Source organism: Vulpes lagopus, chromosome 3 (genome assembly GCF_018345385.1).
Source record: "Vulpes lagopus strain Blue_001 chromosome 3, ASM1834538v1, whole genome shotgun sequence".
Taxonomy (NCBI): Eukaryota; Metazoa; Chordata; class Mammalia; order Carnivora; family Canidae; genus Vulpes; species Vulpes lagopus.
Window position 1 is genome coordinate 44,989,850 of NC_054826.1, and position 18,645 is coordinate 45,008,494.

Below are 18,645 nucleotides of genomic sequence, written 5' to 3' on the forward strand. Positions count from 1 at the left end.
TGAATAAGAGCAAGAGAACAGAGCACAGAAGACAATGCCCAGAAGTCATCCTGGCAGTATGAATGAATAATTCATGTTGTATCTGCTGCTTTCCAGGGCTTCCTGAAATAGCTGTTTTAATTGCTTATTTGTTTCACTGCTGACTTTAATTCAGCTGTCTTCAGCTCAGAACACTTTGGTGTTTAACGTTGACTTGCAGGTAGGGCTTCCCTTCAGGGAACAACACATTTATTTTCTTATTTAAAAAGAAATGACGGGAGGACAATAAACCCTTGAAGAAAGTCATATTTCTCAGAGGTGAAAACCATTTCCTTTTCAGCTCCTATGCAGAGCTCCTTTATAGTCAGTTACTATAGTCCTCTGTGATCTTGGAAAATAAGGAAGTAGCAGTTAGATGGACAGACAAGGTGAGCTTCTGGACTAGATCAGTCTGCTCACTGTGATGCAGTCCATGAACACTTGGGCTTCTGCAGCTTTTCAGACTCTCAGACATAACCAGGCTGGGTTGACTTGTGCTTTCCTAGACCAGCCAGCTCCAATGTCCAGGAAAGATGTCAGGAAGGCCCTATTTGCTTAGTGGGCAACCCAGGAAACCCAGGAAACCACCCTGACCTTGCTGCCCATAGAACAGCGGTGGGGGCAGAGGCACAGTATCATGTCCTCCCAGGGCTTTGGTAGGTCACCTCTAGTGTGAAGTGCATGGCTCAGCTTTAAGAAGGCTTCTTCCAGTGGTCCTAGTGGAAAGGCCTGGAGAAGAGGGGAGGTTGGAAGCCAGGTTTTTGGAGCCCTTGATATCTGCATACAGGGGCAGCAAGAAGTAATGAGATGTAGTTTGGAGGACCTGGGGTGAGACAAGTCGTGTGGGTTACAGCATGAGATAATAGGTGTCAATCTGAAGACACAAAGGACACCCGGAAGACCCTTGATGGCTGGAGAGATAGGGCTAGTGGGCTTTTTTTTTTTTTAATGTTTATTTATTTGAGAGAGAGAGAGAGAACAAGTAGGGGGAGCAGCAGACAGAGAGGGAGAAGCAGGCAACCCGCTGAGCCAGGAGCCTGATGTGGAGCTCAATCCCAGGACCCTGGGATCATTATCTGAGCCGACGGCAGACACCAATTGAGCCACCAAGGCACCCTGGGCTAGTGGACTTTGTGGTCTAGTCCTGCACCTGCAGAACCAAGGTCCTGTAGAGCCAATAGGCCAGGGTATGCCAACTGCCCCTATCCCAGCCCCTAGCTCTGCTTGGCCTTCTGTCTACAAATGGATGCAAAGGGAAGGGGCTGTTTAATGTGAAATAAATCAGAAAGAAAATGATGCTCACTGAGGGCCTTTTACATATAGAGCAGCTAAGTGATTGAGAACCTGAATTCCTGAATCAGATCCAAATGCTGGCTCTGTGCTCACTGGCTGTGGGACCTCAGGCAAGACACTGTTTTGGACAGGAGCTCAGCAAACACTAGCAAAGGGCTGATACAGCCTGCCCACAGGGCTGTGCTCAGGGAAAGACTGAGCTGCCATGACCAGGTCCTGTAGAGTGAGCCGGGGAGGCAGAAAGCTGTGATAGAGGAGAGGCATTTCTTGACCACAGGGTTGGATACCATTTTTTAGAGTCCCTGCAGTTATGAGGTAGAGGATGCTATTGTACACCAGTGGGTCCTAGGTATGGTGCCAGGACCAGTGATATCAGCATCCTCTGGGAGCTTGTTGCAAATGCAAAATCTTAGCCCCACCCAGAATCAGAAACCTATTGAATCAGAAACTATGGAGGGGGGTTGCAGCCATCTGTGAGTTCTCAAGCCCTCCAGAGGATTCTGATACAACTCATGATTGAGAACTTGTATACTGCTGTATACAATAAGGAGATGTCAGGAGGGGTGCTCATAGAATGAGTGAGTATGGACACGGGAAACTTGGAAGGAAGATCCTCTCCTTTGTGGCCATGTGACCTTGGAGAAGACCTTGGACAAGTACTGAACACAGGCTTGGAAACTCAGTACTGCAAAGTTCCTTAGCAACCACTGTGTCCTCTTTCATGGGGGTTGGTGAAATAGGGCCCCAAGATGGGAAAGGCCACCCACAGTCGCTCAGTGGCAGAGCTGGGGATTGAGGCCAGTTGGATTTACCTCTCAATTGGCCAAGTGTTCCTGGGTATGTCAACTCACCTCCTTATGCCTCGGTTTCCACATCTGGAAAATGGAGCTAATAATGGTACTTATAAATTATTTCAAAAAAATTAAGATTCTATTGCATCAGATACAAGGTTTTTCTTTATTTTTTTTCTTGACAACTTTATTGAGAAATTGATTATTGAAACACACTATATTGTATGTATTTACAATCAAGTGCAGTTGGATGAATTTTGACATACATATGTATATCTGTGAACCCATCTTCATAATCAACATAACAATTCCCATCTTTGTACCCCTTTGGAATCCTTCTCTCTCTCCACCAGCATCCCCAGGCAACCATTGATCTGCTTTCTGTCCCTCTAGGTTATTTTGTGTTTTCTAGAATTTTATATAAATGGAATCATCTAGTATGGTCTCTTTTTCCCTGACTTCTGCACAATGTTTCTGAGATTCCTTTATGTTGTTGCATGTGTTAACAGTTTGTTCCTTTTTATTACCAAGTACTATTCCATTATATCACACACTACATGTGTCTATCCATTCAACTGTCTTGTGTTTTTTTGTTTTTTAAGATTTTATTTATTTATTTGAGAGAGAGAACGAGCATATGAGTTGGGCGGGGAGGGGCAGAGAGAGAGGGAGAAGCAGATTCCCCACTGAGCAGGGAGCTGGATGCAGTACTTAATCCTAGGACCTGGGATCATGTTGACCTGAGCCAAAGGCAGAGGCTTAACTGACTGAGCCACCCACGTGCCCCATATCCATTCAACTGTTAATGGACATTTGGGTTATTTCCAGCTTGGGGTTATTACAAATCAACACAACATTTAGTTTTGTAAGAAGCATCATTATTTTATGTGCTACTAAGAAAGGAAAAAAGCTACCAATTAAATTATAACCCAATGTTTTGAAATTAAATAAAATGTTTATCTCATACTTATGGCAATAAATCTTTCAAACTTAGATTTTTTTAAACTCATCTAGTGCTTTTATGCATACAAAGAAAAAAAATCCAACTGGATAAACAAAGTTCCAGTGTTCCTGAAACAACATCTTATTCAGAATCCAATTCTTTTTTCTTTTAATTTATTTTATTTAAATTCCAGTATGGTTAGCATACAGCATTATATTAGTGTCATGAATCCAATTCTTTGGAGTTATTTTTTAACTCAGGATTATTGGTGTCTGTGCTTTGAATAGCATCCTTGTTGCCCTCAAAGTGTTGGTGATACAGCCTTGTTATAAAGACCCACTGAGAAATTCAAAGGTGCTGGGCTCTGAAGCCAGCTTGGCAATCATGTAGAGCTAGCCTACTTTGTACTCCTACTTGGGGAATGTTGCTAAACGGGTCTGTTTACTGCCTCCTTAACCCCTCCCCACCACCATTTGGCTCCTAGGGGTTGAAAGTACTCCACTGTTGTCTCTGGGATTTTATCCAAACCCATGATACCTTTGATGTCTGTACACAGGCAGGGACACCTCCATCACTGACAGTATTGTAAGATGTCAGTAAGCAGTGGCCACACACAGCCCAATTTCAGGGATGTTAAAACGTATTTTTAAATGTGCAGCTTAGAATCATTGAAAGATAGTCTATGTAAGGGAGCCTGAATTGTGCCTGGTACTTTGTACACCCTCAATGAAATTTAGCATTGTTGATTATTATTATTATTTTTACTATTATTATTATCATCATCATCATCATTACTACTACTACTACTACTACTACTACTATTCAGCATTGGTGTCTCTGTTGGTTTAATGAAGGTGGCAAGTACCTGCCTCACAATAAAGTTATGAAGATAAAGGAAATGATTTCTCTTACAGGGAGCATATGGTCCAGCACCTCATTCTTAATTGGCCTTCAGCAAAAAACATTCTCATCATTGTTTCATTGCAGCCTCACAATGCTCTTGACCTTTCGGATAGGCAGCCAAATAGTAGATTAATGAAGGCAAAAACCATAAAGCGGGCCTCAGAGATACCATATTCCAGCTCCCTTGTTTGGGAGATGGGAGGCCCAGAAAGGGTAGGAAACTCAGGGGCATGGCTAATCTGGTAACAGCATTAAGATTCAAACCCAGATCTTGTCACTCCCCTTCCAGTGCTCTAAGCTGTGCTGTCATGGAAGGGGCCCCAAGTCAAGCAGGATCCCAGAGAAGCCTTCATGGCCAATTCCTTCCAGAAAGGACCAGCTCCTCAGGCCTAGGTGGGTGAGGTGAAGATAGAGCTCAAGGAATAGAGGAATGATCAGATTCCAGGGAGGGATGGGCTGTGGCCTCTCTCCTTTGAGCTGGAGGTTCCTGGACAGTCCAGCACCTGGGAAAACTCCTTGGAAACTTAGCCCATCAGACCGGAAGGAGTAAAAAGTGGGGGCTGAGTGCCCTCAAGGTCCTGACTACAGAAAGAACTCTGCATTCCTACCCAGCATTCTATGCCAAGTGCTATGTTGAGTCATTCCCATGTACTAATTCATTTAGTCTCTGTAAGAATCTTGCAAGGCAGATTTTCCTACTTTATACCTTGAGGAAACTGAGGCTCAGAGCTGGGGAAAGAATGGACTAAGATTACACAGCTAAGAAGGATGGAGCTGGCCCTGTCTGTAGGGCACAGAACCACCTTAGCCTAACTCTCAAATCAGGAATGAGGTTGAAGCTGGGGTAGAGCTAGGTGATGGACAGATATGTATACCAGGTGCCCTGTTCTGCTATGGTGCTGGGCTTTCAGGAAATCACCCTCCAATGAGGAAATGGACAAAGGGAAGAGCCCATCTCCCAGCCTTATCTCTCCATGAGTGGGAGCTTCATAGTTATATACAGGTTCTCGCCTCGTGGTCCTTCTTTCAGTATCATAGGGCCTGTTAGCCCAGAAAATACTATCAGTAACTATATCTTGCAGGATATTCAGGTACTCACTGCATTTCATATGGAGCTGAACTCAGCACCAGGTTGGTTTGATCTCTTGGTATCATGAGTGTGATGCAGGCCTGGGGTTGATTCCAGGTTTTAGTCTCAGCCCTGCCACTCGGTTCTTGGGTGGCTCTGAACAACTTTTTTCTCTCTGTGCCTCAGTTTTCTTATCAGTACAACAAGGGGGTTGGTTTGTCAGATTCTAAATGCCCTGTTCAGTTTTATCATTCTTTAGTACTTCTGCAGTGGAGGCCCCATTTGGATAGTAATGAAAATAATAATGAGTTGTTCATGTTTATTTCATGTATTCTAAAGTCTGTTTTATGCATTATCTCATTTAATTCTCAAAGAATGCTGTGAAGTAGGTCTGAAAGGTACCTACCCAAAAGGGTTGTTATAAGGCCCAAGTAAGTTAATGTCCACAAAGTGCTTGGAGAAGTTCTTGGCACTTAGTGAGTATTTAATAAATGTATTACTTTCCCCCTGTTTTTCAAATTTGAAAACTGAGCTACAAGAAAGTTTAAATGCCTTGCCCAAGGTCACACAGCTTGAAAATGGCAGAGCCTGGATTCAAACCCAGAAGTCTAGCTCCAGAACCCTGTGTTCTTAACTACTATTCTAATGCTGCCTTTTGGTAAGATAAAAGTTGGAGTAACATGTTATAGAGCAAAGATACTGTGTGCAATAATAGTGCTATTCCCTCAGGGCGCCTGGGTGACTCAGTTGGTTAAGCACCTGCCTTTGGCTCAAATCATGATCTCAGGGTCCTGGGATCAAATCCCCTGCTCAGAGGGGAGTCTGTTTCTCCCCCTGCCCCTCTCCCCCTCTCTCAATAGATAAAATCGTAAAAAAAAAAAAGTGCTACCCCCAAAAGTCATTCCAATTCCACTTTTAAACAAAGCACTGTAATAGGCAAACAGGCAACTCTAGAATGTAGGCTGAATTTGGCCTTCCAGTAGTCAGTTGGCCATGCCTACTCTAATGCATTACCTGGTTCTCAAAGCCATAATCTTAAATCCCAGCAAGTGGTACACAAAGCGGTAGCAGCACAGATTCACCACTGTGTCTCTGAGCTGGAGGGAATCAGGGAATGGAAAGACATAGAAACCTGGGGATGGAGGCCGAGGAAGGGGCTGGCCCAAGAACTCAGTGAGAGCAGAGCAAAGATGAGATTTAGCAGGGGGAGTGAGCCACCGGTGTGTGTGAGAAGGGGGCAGCCTGGAGAACAGTCTGGAATCTTCCTTCTAGCTTGCTCCCTCCTCTTCTTTTCCCCATAAAAGAATTCCAGGAGTGGGAGTGACCAAGCCAAGAAAGCTTCTGGGTAAACCAGATCAACCAAAGTAGGGAAGCAAAGAGATCTGGGGTAAAAACACCAGAATGTTGAGATAGGTGTTTGAAGAGTGGAAGGAGAGAGGGAAATGTTTAAGAGAATGAGAGTTGAGAAGTTCCTGGTGTAAACACCTCCTCCAGAGAGCAATCATGAGAGCCAAACCCACTCCAGCTGCTGTCTCCTAATTCCTGGTTTAATTTCCAAAAAGGGAAAGCATATATGGTCCCAGCCCCTGGAAGGAAAGGAGTCCATGGAGAAAATCACAGGACGTATTGGCTGTTCACCTGGACAGTTATTTTGCCTCAGTTTCTCCATCATAGAAGTAAGGATAGAAAACTCCAACTCCTGATACCAGCTAATGTTGGTTGAGCCCTGTGTGCTGTGAGCTCAGCACAGCTCATTTTAACTAGGTCATCACTCTGAACATCCCCACTTTTCAGACAAAGAAGCAAACTCAGGCAGGTTAGGGTTCATGCCCAAGGACAAACAGTAAGTAACAGTGCCTGCATGGAGATGCAGGTGGCTGGCTCTGGAGCCTGGGAGTTTTAACCACCATGGGGTATCTCTTGGGGGTGAAGAGTGATACTGATGAGGATCACTACATATCTGACCACCTAAGATGAAAGGGGACATGATTCTCCGGATTCCCAGGATGCGTGGAGCACACAGCCTCTCAACAGATCACGTTAACAGCCCACATCTACTCAGGGCGTATTATGTGCTAGGCCACTTTATATGGGTTATCTCATTTAATTCCCACCACACCCTTATGAGATTGGGACTTCTATATATTTTTTTAATATATTTTGTATTGAAGTTTGATTTACCAACATGTAGTATAACACCTAGTGCTCATTCCGTAAGAGATTGGGACTTCTAAATTTCACAGAGAAGGGCACTCCTCCTAAAGAGATTATGTAACATGCCCATAGTTGTAGAAGAGGTGGACATGGGTTTCAGACCAGCACAGGATCCTGAGCCTTTGTGGGTAGCAGCTAACCTGTCTCCCCAGTACCTATGATATGGACCACTGTCTTCTATCCTTCCTGCCTGACTCCTTCCTCCTCCAGCCTTTCCTGACTGTACCCTGTTGCCTCAGTCTTTCCAGTCTCCCAACCCCTTGGCCTTTCACATCTGAACAGCTGACGTAGCAGCTTATTAACCATCCCTACATCCTCTAGTTTCCTATGTCTGCAGCCCCAGGTAGCATCCCCACCTCATATACAATCACCAAATGCCATGGTGATGGGTCACTGGCTGTTTTAAGGGCAAGCCTTGGCTCCCTGGCCAGACCCACTGCCCTTAAAGGCGGAAATAAGGCTTATTCAAATGTCAGAGCCCTCATGGTGTCTGGCGTGGGACTAGGCGGTTGTGTCCATGCAGTAAATGTTTGTTGCTGGAAATGGGGGAGAGAGAAAGAAAGCAGAGGGTGAGGCAGGGAGTTTCTCTAGGTCTCCTCCTACAGCATAGCATAGGGGTAGCTCTTACAACGGAAGCCCATCCTCTGCGTCCCTGTGCCTCCACTCATCACTTATAACAGAAAGATGTTACATGGCTTTTTCCCCCCTCATCAAACTCACCAAAATCGTCCCGCTGCAACTGGCCCTTCCCATTGCTCCCCACCCCAAAAATCACCTTCTGCAAGAGGCTTCCTCTCACACTCCCTCCCTCCCATGCCCCACCCCCATTGCCCTTGATCCCACCACCATGTTGCATTTTTCTAAAGAGCGTGAATCTCTGACATGACATGACTTCAGTGGCTTGCTTCCTGGTTGGGGCGTGTCTCTCAACTAGAATGTAAGGGCAGGTCCCTGTCTGTCTCGTCCGCTTCTGCAGTTGGCGTTTATGAAGTTTCAGCTGTGTTTTGTGTGCAGTCCTCCTAACGAACTCTCTGATGGTTGTTTTTGTCACCCCCAGATTGTCAGATGTGTAGGTAAAGGTGTTTGAACAGAACTCATTAAAGGAAAGGAGGAGAGCTTCAAATATTGCACTTTCTTCCTGCCCTCCACCCTGGCATTCAAGGTGCAAAAGGTGAAAGGGTGGCTTGGAAATGTGGCCCTTCTCTGCAGCAGCCTGGAGGTGGGGCTGTGAAGTTAGGGGTTGTGCAATCTAAGCAATGGGAACTATGCGTGTGAAACACCCCCGGGCGGAGGAGCCGAGGCCGGCCCCCTGTGCCGGGGTGGGACGAGAGGTTCAGCTGAAAGTTTGGACAGTTCTTGGCTTGGAGTCTGGAGGGCCCTTTAGGAAGCCATCCCGCCCAGCTGGCCTCGGAGAGAGCCCGGTTGGGGGCCAGCATTCTGCTGGATGGCGATAAAGAGGTTACTGTGGGAAGCATTCGGATCGCTAGGGAAGCAACAGGAACATGAAAGATAGGTTACGCGTTCCTCAGCCCCCGGAGAATCACCAGCCAGTGTTAGACTTGGCAGCAGGTCTTGCGTCCCTTCTCTGAGCTGCTGCTTAGAAAGGATGCACCGTCTGAATACCGAGTGCTGGCCGTGGCAGGCCGGGAGCCGCTCTCACAGGCCATAGGAAAGTGACAGGGAGCCGCGAGGGGGCCAAGGGGCCTGTGTTGCCCGACAGGTGCGCCAGTGTGCTCCCCACAGGGTGATCCTGGCAGAACCCACCGGTCTCCAAGGTGACACATCCGGGCCGCATTTCCAGGAGGGCCTGTTGTGAAACATTCAGGAATGTTTGTGTTCCTTCAGAGATTGGTAATTAAGAAGAGGCAGAACTAGTTTTTGCTTGGCCCTCTTCCCTCCCTGCCTCTCGCGCCTCCAGCATTTGGGGCATTTCAATTTCATGATTGGGGTTTTCGTTAGTCCAGGACACAGAGGCTGGAGGCTGCCCTGAAGCTGACATGGGGTGAATCGCTTCATTGGAGAATGGGGGCTGGGAGTTCCAGGCAAGCCCCCAAGTCTGGGCCACATCTGAAAGCGGACATCTCTTCCCAGCCCACATTCTTGGCGCTTGCCCAAGGGGAAACATTGTAGGCCAGAGAAGCACCCACAGTTTCCCAGAGGGGACTGGTTTAAACAGACCGTTCTTCTCTCTGGCAGGAAGAGTGAATGCGTGCACGTGCATATATGCGTGTGTGTGTGTGTATTTAAATCTTTGTGCAGCTAAAAACACTTCTCTTCATCCTGGTTCTCTGAATGACACATTGCGGCACACTGAATAATTCATCTCCCTCTTGGCATTTGTTCCAGAGAGAATCTTGCTGTCCAGATTTCTTGTAAGTTGCATAGTCTTCCAATAGAAGGTTTTCTGTTTCAGCTTTTCTCTTTCCCATGGAAGAGCTCTGGGAGCTAGGCTACCAGCCCTCTGGCTTTTCCCCCAGGATTGCATCAAAGGGGAACCCTGAATATCAAACCAGAGCCTACCTTTATCCTCGTGCCCTCTCCTTCTGACTTTGGGTCCTCTTGACTCACTCTTCTTTATCCTTGATGGGCATAATGTCTGTGTTCCCTATAAGTGGAAGTCAGCATCTCAGTGGCATATTCTCATGGCAGTCACATATCTGAACCTTGTAGCTAACATTTATCACAGTTCTGACTTCCCAGTATCTAAGGCTGGAACACTCAGTGGAGTTCATGGTTTTCTGGAAAAGTGATGCATTTGGGTACTTTCAGACCTGTCCTATCTCCAGTCTCCATCCTCATCAAGAGTTCAGTGAATTACTAATATCGATGACTTGGATTCTTTGAAACACTTGACTATCTTTTCATCAAGAAGCTGTGGATGATCCAAGTGTATTGAACATCTTTGTACCGAGACTCCGATGATCAAAGGTACAAATATACTGAAGCTCCAGTGCCTTTTGCCTACTTCAGACTTGCCTCAGAAGGTCGAGAGGCATTATCTATATCTCTGGCATAGCTTACTCTGTGTTCCAGTTTGTTCTGAGACTCACTTGGTCTTGTTAATTCTTATTAGCAAAGCCTCGGTTTGGAAATCAGGTAGTGTGGCTTTAGGTTATCGCTCTGAGGTTTACTAACTGTGTGATACTGAGCATGTTTTCTCATTTGTAAAATGGATAAGAGTGCCTGTTATCCGGAGAGAGAACATGACACATATAACTTGCTTTCTAAGCCTAGATTTAGCCATTATTAAATATTTTAATTATACTGATATATGAACATTACGAGAAATTAGTAAAGAAAAAAATTACATTAAAATCCCTGGACCGAGATGACATTTTTATGTACATCTTTCCAGTTTCCCTTCTATATGTGCTGCCGAAGTGAGCACCCAGTTTCTCTTCTGTACACACACGTAAGCACACACAGGCACATGCATGTGTGAACACACATTTTTAGACAAAATATACCATAACAGTATCCTGTAGATGTTCTCTTTCAACAGTGTTGTTTTTCTCATGATCTCTTGAGAGCATCCTTCCCTTTTAGCAAAATATAGGACAATACATCATTATTTTTCATTCCTACATATTCATTATTGCAGTCACCCATTCCATAAATATTTATTTGTTTGTGGGGGACACAGGAATCTCTTTTTAGATGCACCATTGATGAAACCATTTAATTGATCCCCAGGGAAGACTTTTGAAAGGCACTGATCCCAGAGGAACTGTCAGGAAGAGACATATCTTCTTGATTTTCTGGGTTGCAAACAGTATATATAATAGGATTCCTGTCTGTGCAGCCAGGCTGGCAGGCAGAGCTTTCAGGGCAGAAGCGGGGAGAGGAATTAACCAGAAAGGAAGGTTTGATTCAAGCATGCCCATTCCCTCACAGATTCTTCTGTCCTCAGTAAGAGAGTGACTCTCTGCAGAGGGGTATGCCTATGTGTGGTTTTTCTTCAGAGGCTCTTTCAGAGATTTGCTGTATCAAATGATGTTGGACGAGACTTGACTCTTTGGTGGTCACTGATCTTCATCCTCTGTAAGAAAGAGAGAACAAACCACTTGGTGAAGTCGGAGGATGAGGAGGCGCTGTGAGACATGGCCTTTTTGTTTCTGAAGCCTGGGTAGGGCATGGGGTGGGCAGGAAGTGTGGGCCGAAAACAGTTTGCAGGAACTTTATCCAGAGTCGCACAATTGTGCCTGAATGAAGAGCTTTCCTTGCCGATGAAAGTCCCTGTCACCTGTGTGTCTTTTCCATTTCTTTCCTCCTCTGACTCTAAGACAGTGGCTTGGCATTTTCCCCAGGGCTCAGGAGGTACACTGAAAACATCAGTCCAAGAGAACCCTTTAGCTCATGACTCTGGAGACACATTTGAGATTCCAGGTTCGTCATTGACTTGGAGAATCGTACTTAGTCTTTTCTAGCCTCAATTTTCCCTTCTAGGGAACAGAGATAACAATAATGTTTTCTGAGCATTCATTCACACCAGGATCTGTGCTAAATGCTCCTAAAATATGACGTTATTTAACCTAGCCAACAGCCTGGACAGTTGTTACTATTATCCCCACTTGTCAGGTAAAAATACTGAGGCTCAGGGGTGCCTGGGTGGCCCAGTCGGTTAAGTGATTTCAGATCAGGTCATGATCTCAGGGTCGTGGGATCAAAACCTTTATGGGTCTCTGCACTCAGCAGAGAGTCTGCTTCTCTCTCTCTCCCTCACTGATCTCTCTCTCTCTCAAATAAATCTTTAAAGAAGAGGAGGGGTGGGCACCTGGATGACTCTGTCGGTTAGGCATCCAGCTCTTGATTTTGGCTCAGGCATCATCATCATCAGGCATCAGGTCATGAGATCGAACCCTGCATCAGCCCTGTGCTCAGCAGGGAGTCTGCTTGAGATTCTCTCTCTCCCTCTGTCCCTCCTCCCCCTCAAATAAATCTTTAAAAAAAAAAAAAAAGAAAGAAAGAAAGAATGATTTAGATGAGGGGCGCCTGGGTGACTAATTTGGTTAGGTGTCTGACTCTTGATTTTGGCTCAGTTCATGATCTCGGGGTCATGAGATCAAGCCCCTGCATCAGGCTCTGCACTGGTCATGGAGCCTGCTTGAGGTTCTCTCCCTCTCCCTCTGCCCTATCCTCCCCACCTCCCTTAAGGAAAGAAAGAAAAAAACTGAGGCTCAAAGAGAACAAGTGGCCAAACCCACATAGCCAATATAAGTGATGATTACTGAATCTTTATTTGACAGAGCAGAGTCTGTTGCATATCCTAGTTACCTCTGGCCTCATCCTCATCGTCTCTCACAATACAGCAGCAAATTGCTAACACAAGCTTTTGGATTCTCCACTTATTCAGCCAGGAGGTGTTTTTCACGACCTACCTGACTTGGATAGATGGTAGCCTATGAATCACCATGTCCTGCCCACCAGGGGCTCTTTCAAGTGTTCCTTTTCCTCCCCATATATTTCGCTTAAGTCTGACTAAGAGTAGGTATAGGAGAGGAGATAGCACAGTATAAGAGAGAGGGCAGTTTCCTGAGGCCTGGAAGGGAAGGTCTTCATTAGGAATCGTAGACCTATTCCAGTCCTCTTTCCTTCTGGCCTGTGGTCATCAGCCTACTGCTTTACCCTGAGAGTGATGAAACAGAGCCTTCTGGACTTCCAGGATTGGGAGGGGTGGGAGCACACAGGAAAGGGAGGACATCTGAATATGTATTTTCAGAAGTGTCAGCCGTGGGAGAGACCAGAGGGGCTTTCTGGATGGGCCACTTGGGCTGACTGGCTGTCTGTCCAGGTGTGACTGGCTGTCTGTCCAGGTGTGACTCCCTGCAGTCTGGCTGAAATGCTTGACCAATGGTTTGCACTGTTTTCCCACCTTGACGGCCTTAGTTCATTTAGTTGGGTGATTACCACCACTGCACACCAAAATGGGGCCTTAGAGAGTAGCTGTTACTAAAAAGATCAGTTTGGCCTGGATTGTCTAGGGAAGGACAGGGGTGGATGTCAGCATTTGGGAACCTAATCAGGAGGTAAATAAATACTTCTTTTGGCCAAATTCATAGGATTGGAACATCTGCTATTCTAGATGCTGCTATAAACCAGCTTTCCAGAGGGCAAGTGGGCTTGACAAATGTGAGCTAGAGCCAGAATGAAGATTGAGGGTGGAGTGGGCAAGTGAGTTGCAGTGAAGAAGCCAGTGAGGGCTGGAGTCCAAGTTCAGAGCAAGGCTTGACCTTCGAACCCTTTTCTGCGAACCTCTCAAAGATGCAGAAACAGAGCCCCCAAGAAGGAAGGTGACTTGCTCAAATCATTCCCAAATGAGTGGCCAAGTGGGGACTGGAATGCAGTTTCCCTGCCTCCCTCCTGGATGATCTAACCTGCTGCTGCAGCCATGCACTCATCTTCCTGGGACGATGGGGGGCTATGGGGACAGCAGGGCTGGGGTCCGTGCGGACTCTGTGGCTCTGTTGGGCCAGCCCAGAGGAGCAGGGAGGCTGAGAGAAGCAGTGAGCTGCAGGGCCTTGGGGACTGTGGGCTGATGGAGTCTGTCTCTCCTCTCTGCCAGGTACACCAAACCGCTCACCTTTGCTGACTGCATTAGTGATGAGTTGCCGCTAGGATGGGAAGAGGCGTATGACCCACAGGTTGGAGATTACTTCATAGACCACAACACCAGTAAGTTCCTGGCCAGCCTCCCTTCCCCATCCTGCACCCCATCCCTCTACCTCCACACCCCTCCCCTCAAGTCTGAAAGAGCTGCCGGCAGAGATTCTTGAAGCCAGATTGTGTTTTGTTTTATATAGAGTTAGACAGAGATGTCAATGTAGATATAGATAGATAATGTATGCTCATACAAAATAACCATTTAGAAGGGTTTTAAATAGAATCTAAAACTCCCCGCTCACAACCCAGCTCCCCAATTTTACAGAAACAGCCACTGCTAATAATTTCTTGTGTATCATTCCAGAAATGTTCCAATTGTATGTTTGTGTATATGCATATATCCTTTTTATGTATATATATCTCAATTTTTGTGCATACGGATTTTTTTCCATGTAAGGCAGATGTGTCATTGCCCCTGGCAGGCCATTTTGGAGCAGCTGGAGCCCCCACATGTCCCTGGCAGTATGCATACATGTGTGTCCATAGTGGATTGGTATGAGTGTACACCTCCAGCCCCTCATACCAGTCAGCCCACCCTCACTTTGTGTCCATGATCCCAGTGTCCTGATCCAGAGTAAATATTCCTAGTGTCTTTGTCTCTGGGACTATGATGGAGGAATAAATTGAGAAAGGGACAAACATATTGTCTGACAGGTGGAGGAACCCAGCTCACAGTCCCCCTGCCAGGGAGAGTTGATATATATTTGGGCTTCATCCTTAGTACACTTCCTGGCCAGGACTATTTCCTGCCCTCTGAAATTTGCTGCCCCATTCATTTATCCAAAGCCTGTCTCACTCTCAACCTTCTGAAGTGTAGGGTTCCCTTTGTTCTTTCAGGCAAGAGGAGAATGGAATGAAATGGGATGTACCTGGCCAAACCTGAGGGCTGAGAATAGAGCACAAAATCCTAAAAGCCCCAGTTCACTGAACATACATTCTGTGCAGTGTGCTCAGGCACCTGATAGTCATCATCTCATTTAATCCTCCCTGCTCCCCCATGGAGTGTTAGGATGATTATCCCCATCATATAAATGGAACTTAGAAGTCTAAACTGACTGCTTAACATTCAGAGCTAGAGCACGGTGGAACTGAGGTTTGAGTTGTGCTTCCCCATTCAGTTCCTCCTTGGGGTTTCACTAGCACCTGGCCATGCTCTTTTGTGCCCCTCATCACTCTGTGGTATAACCATTTGCCTATTGTAAAACAGGACATTATCTAATTCACTGCTCCAGTCCCATACCTGTGCTTGGTAAGGCACATAGTAGGTGCACATTTTTCCTCTGTTAAATAGGAAAGGGCATATGTGCATGAATTCATGACTAAATAAATGAATGAGCAGACTCGGTCGGCACCAAAGTGTAGAAGAGATTCTGAGAGACAGCTAATGGCATTAATTGCATTGTTGGGGGTAGCAGAGGTTTTTATTAGCACTCATGATTGCATGCTGGATAATGAGAAATAAATATGCCTAATTGAGTGTGTACAGGGAATGAGGTTAATGCTTGGAGGGCCGCACGGTATGCTGGGTTAAACACTGATGCACAGGAACCCTAACCAGTCCTCTCCTTGTGTTTAATTGCTGAGTTCATCCCCCTCATTAAAATCTGATGGTGAGAGTGGGATTTTAAGGTGCTTCTGGGAGTTGCTGGAGAAATAGAAGGGAGGAAGGAGCAGCAGGCAGTGGCAGAGTTTGTTCTTGAGAGGATGATGGTAGAAATGGGGTATATGGGCAGGTGAGTAAATGGGGGGCCACCATAGGAAGAATTCTGATAGTTTTACCAGCTATCAGGCTATTGGGTGCCTTTAGCTCTGAAGTTGTTCTCCTTGGATGGAGGGCACCACTTCTGCAGATGGAGCCAGTGATACAGGTGGAGTGAGTGTGACTCTCGAGGCCCAAGCATTCAGAGCTATGGACTCGGACCAGTCCTCCGTGTTTGTGTGGTTCATGGACTGAAATTACCTTCTTCCATTATAGACCCAATAGAAATAGGACAAATTAAATCCACCATCTAGCATCCATTGATTCAGCAAATATTCACTGGCCACCTATCATGTTCCAGGTACTGTTCTCACAACTTGGGATACGTGACAATGCAAAATGGCAAGGTTTCTTCCCCTAATAGAGCTTCCATTTTAGCAGAAAAGCCAAAAAAAAATAAATAACATAAATAAGCTTATTATGTGATGTATTAATTAATTGGAGTATTATGGGAGAAAGAGAAAGAGTGTGAGCTGAGACATGTGGGGGTACATTTGAGGGTAATGGGGAAGGACAGTGGTGATAGTCTTTAGAAAGAAGATCTGGTTTAGAAAATGAGATTTTTAGGAGCTAAGACTTGAGGGAAATAAGGGGTTATTTTAGGTAGAGGAATGGTAGAGCAAGAACTCTGAGGGGTGGTCATGTTCAGCTTGCACAGCAATGGCAAGGAAGCAGGTGTGCACATAGCAGAATGAGTGAGTGAGGAAGCCAGGAGAAGAACATCAGGCCAGAGAGTTGCAGAGCATAGATGGGGTGGTATTTTGCAAGGTGATCTGCCTTATGGGCTCTAGCTTTTGTTCCATGTGAGATGAGAGCCATTGAAGAGTTTTAAGCAGATGAGTGGCATGATCTGCTTTATGTCATAAAAGGGCCACTCTGACTGCTTTACTGAGAATAGACCTTAGTTGGGCAAACACAGAAGCAGAAATCTTGTGAGAGATGATTACAGTAGTTCAAGTGACCCAGACCAAGGCCACAGTGGTGGAAGTGGCAAAAAGTGGCCAGATGTGGATGTATTTTCAAGGTAGAGCCAATAGGATTTCCTGGTAGATTGCATATGGAGCATGAAAGAGGAATGAATGATGCTCATGGAGACTGAGCAACTGGCAGGATGGAGTGTCATCGACTGGATGGAAAAAACTGGAGGATAACTGAGTTTAGAAGGAAAACAAGAGCTTGGGCATGTTGAGTCTTCCATGTCTGTTACACATTTAAGATATCGCTGGCCAATTTGATAAAGGACTCTGGAGTTTGGAAAAGAGATCTGGGCTAAAATAGTTATTTGGGAGTTGTTGGCATATAGGTAGTATTTAAAGACATGAAACCAGCTGAGGTCATCAAAGGAGTAAATCAAAGACAGAGAAGAGGCCTGAGAAGTGAGGCTTGGGGTCCTCATATTGTAAGGGGATGCAGAGAAGGGAAAAACCAGTGGTGACCTTGAGGAGTGACCAGGAAGGAGAGAGGAAAACCATGCTATCTTAGCAGCTATGTGAAGGAAGTACGTCAAAGAGAGGGTCTTGAATCCTGTTGAATACTTCTGATGGATCATGTACCAAGATGACTGAGATAGACCCAACTTGGGAGGGGAGCTTTGGACAAGGACTCAGGGCAAGAGCCTGACTACAGTGAGTCTGAAAGAAGCTGGAGGAATGAGGAGCAGCAAATATAGACACTGCTTTCCAAAATATGACCCATTTTATTAATTTCAGTACTCCCACTATTTACATCCGTCATAATTAGATGGTTTTAATCAGTGACCAAGTTGTGTGTTTTGCCATTTTCTCTTCATGCTTTGAGTATTTGAGAGATACCATGTAGTCTTTATATTTGTCATTTTTAAAAAAGATTTATTTATTTGAGAGAGAGAGTATGCATGGGTGTTTGCACAAGTGGGGGAGGGGCAGAGGGAGAGGGAGAGAGAATCCTCAGGCAGACTCTGTGTTGACCACACAGCCAGAGGCCAGCCTTAATCCCACAACCCTGAGATCATGATCTTAGCCAAAACCAAGAGTTGGATGCTCAACGGACTGCACCATCCAAGTGCCACCATATTTGTCATTTTTAATGTATTGAGTAGATGTGGTGTTACATGTTAACACATAAATATACCATAATTGCCCTCATTGCTGACCTTTTGTGTTATTTCCATTTATTTGTCAGAAATAACACTAGAGGGAGAATCTTTATTCATATTGCTTCTCTCCTTTGTGATAATTTCATTTATATTTCCAAATAGAGGATCACAAACTGAAAGGTTATGAACATTTTTGAGACTTCTGGTCCATAGTCCTAGATTGATAAGTATTTCCAGAAAATTTTAGCAATCTATATTGCTGCAGGCAGCCAGATTACTGTTTTCCTGATACCTTGATCAGTAAGGGGCTATTTTCTTTTCTTTATGTTTTGATAAATCCATCATAGGTTGTAAATTGTTACTTCACTGCTTTTCATTTGCATTCTTTTGCATAGTAACAAGGTTGGGCATTCTCTAGATGTTCAGCTGTTTTTAAGATGATTGTTGTTAAAGCCTTTGTAAAATACAAGTGTTAGCCACATGGATGGGTGTGTGGTGTGTGTAGAAAGTGGGTGTGTGGTGTGTAGAGGTGGTGGTGTGTGGAATGTGTGTGAACTCATGAGTGTGGAGAACGTGTGTGGAATGTGTTTGTAGGTTGATGTTTGGGGCATGAGGGAGAATAGAGAAGGGGTTCTCAATAATAGTTTCACTCAGCTAAATGTTGGCATAGCTGCTTTTTAGGGAGGGGAACATAAGGGGGTAGAAGATAGGGGGTGATGTTTTACATAGCTAAGTTTATAACATGCTGAATGATTAAACTATGTCCATGTATAGCTTTAATAAAAACGAGAAATTAGCCAAGGTGATCCAAAAGATCCAAGTGTGAAGTTATCTGTTTGGGTGTGATGGAATTAAGGAAGGGGAGTACCAGCAGAAGAGGCTGGGTCTGGGAGGACTCCCTCAGAAGTGGTTCAGGACTAA

General features: G+C 45.3%; 1 protein-coding gene across 4 annotated transcripts in view; it reads left to right on the forward strand.

The window, feature by feature from the left end:
* The window catches only part of WWC1 (WW and C2 domain containing 1), a 150,355-nt gene that overhangs the window by 56,405 nt on the left and 75,305 nt on the right, over nt 1-18,645 (forward strand). For all 4 annotated transcript variants that reach the window (XM_041749309.1, XM_041749311.1, XM_041749310.1 and 1 more), the window contains exon 2: nt 13,794-13,903. In XM_041749309.1, the coding sequence (XP_041605243.1) occupies nt 13,794-13,903 (110 nt within the window). The remainder of the gene's footprint in view (nt 1-13,793; nt 13,904-18,645) is intronic.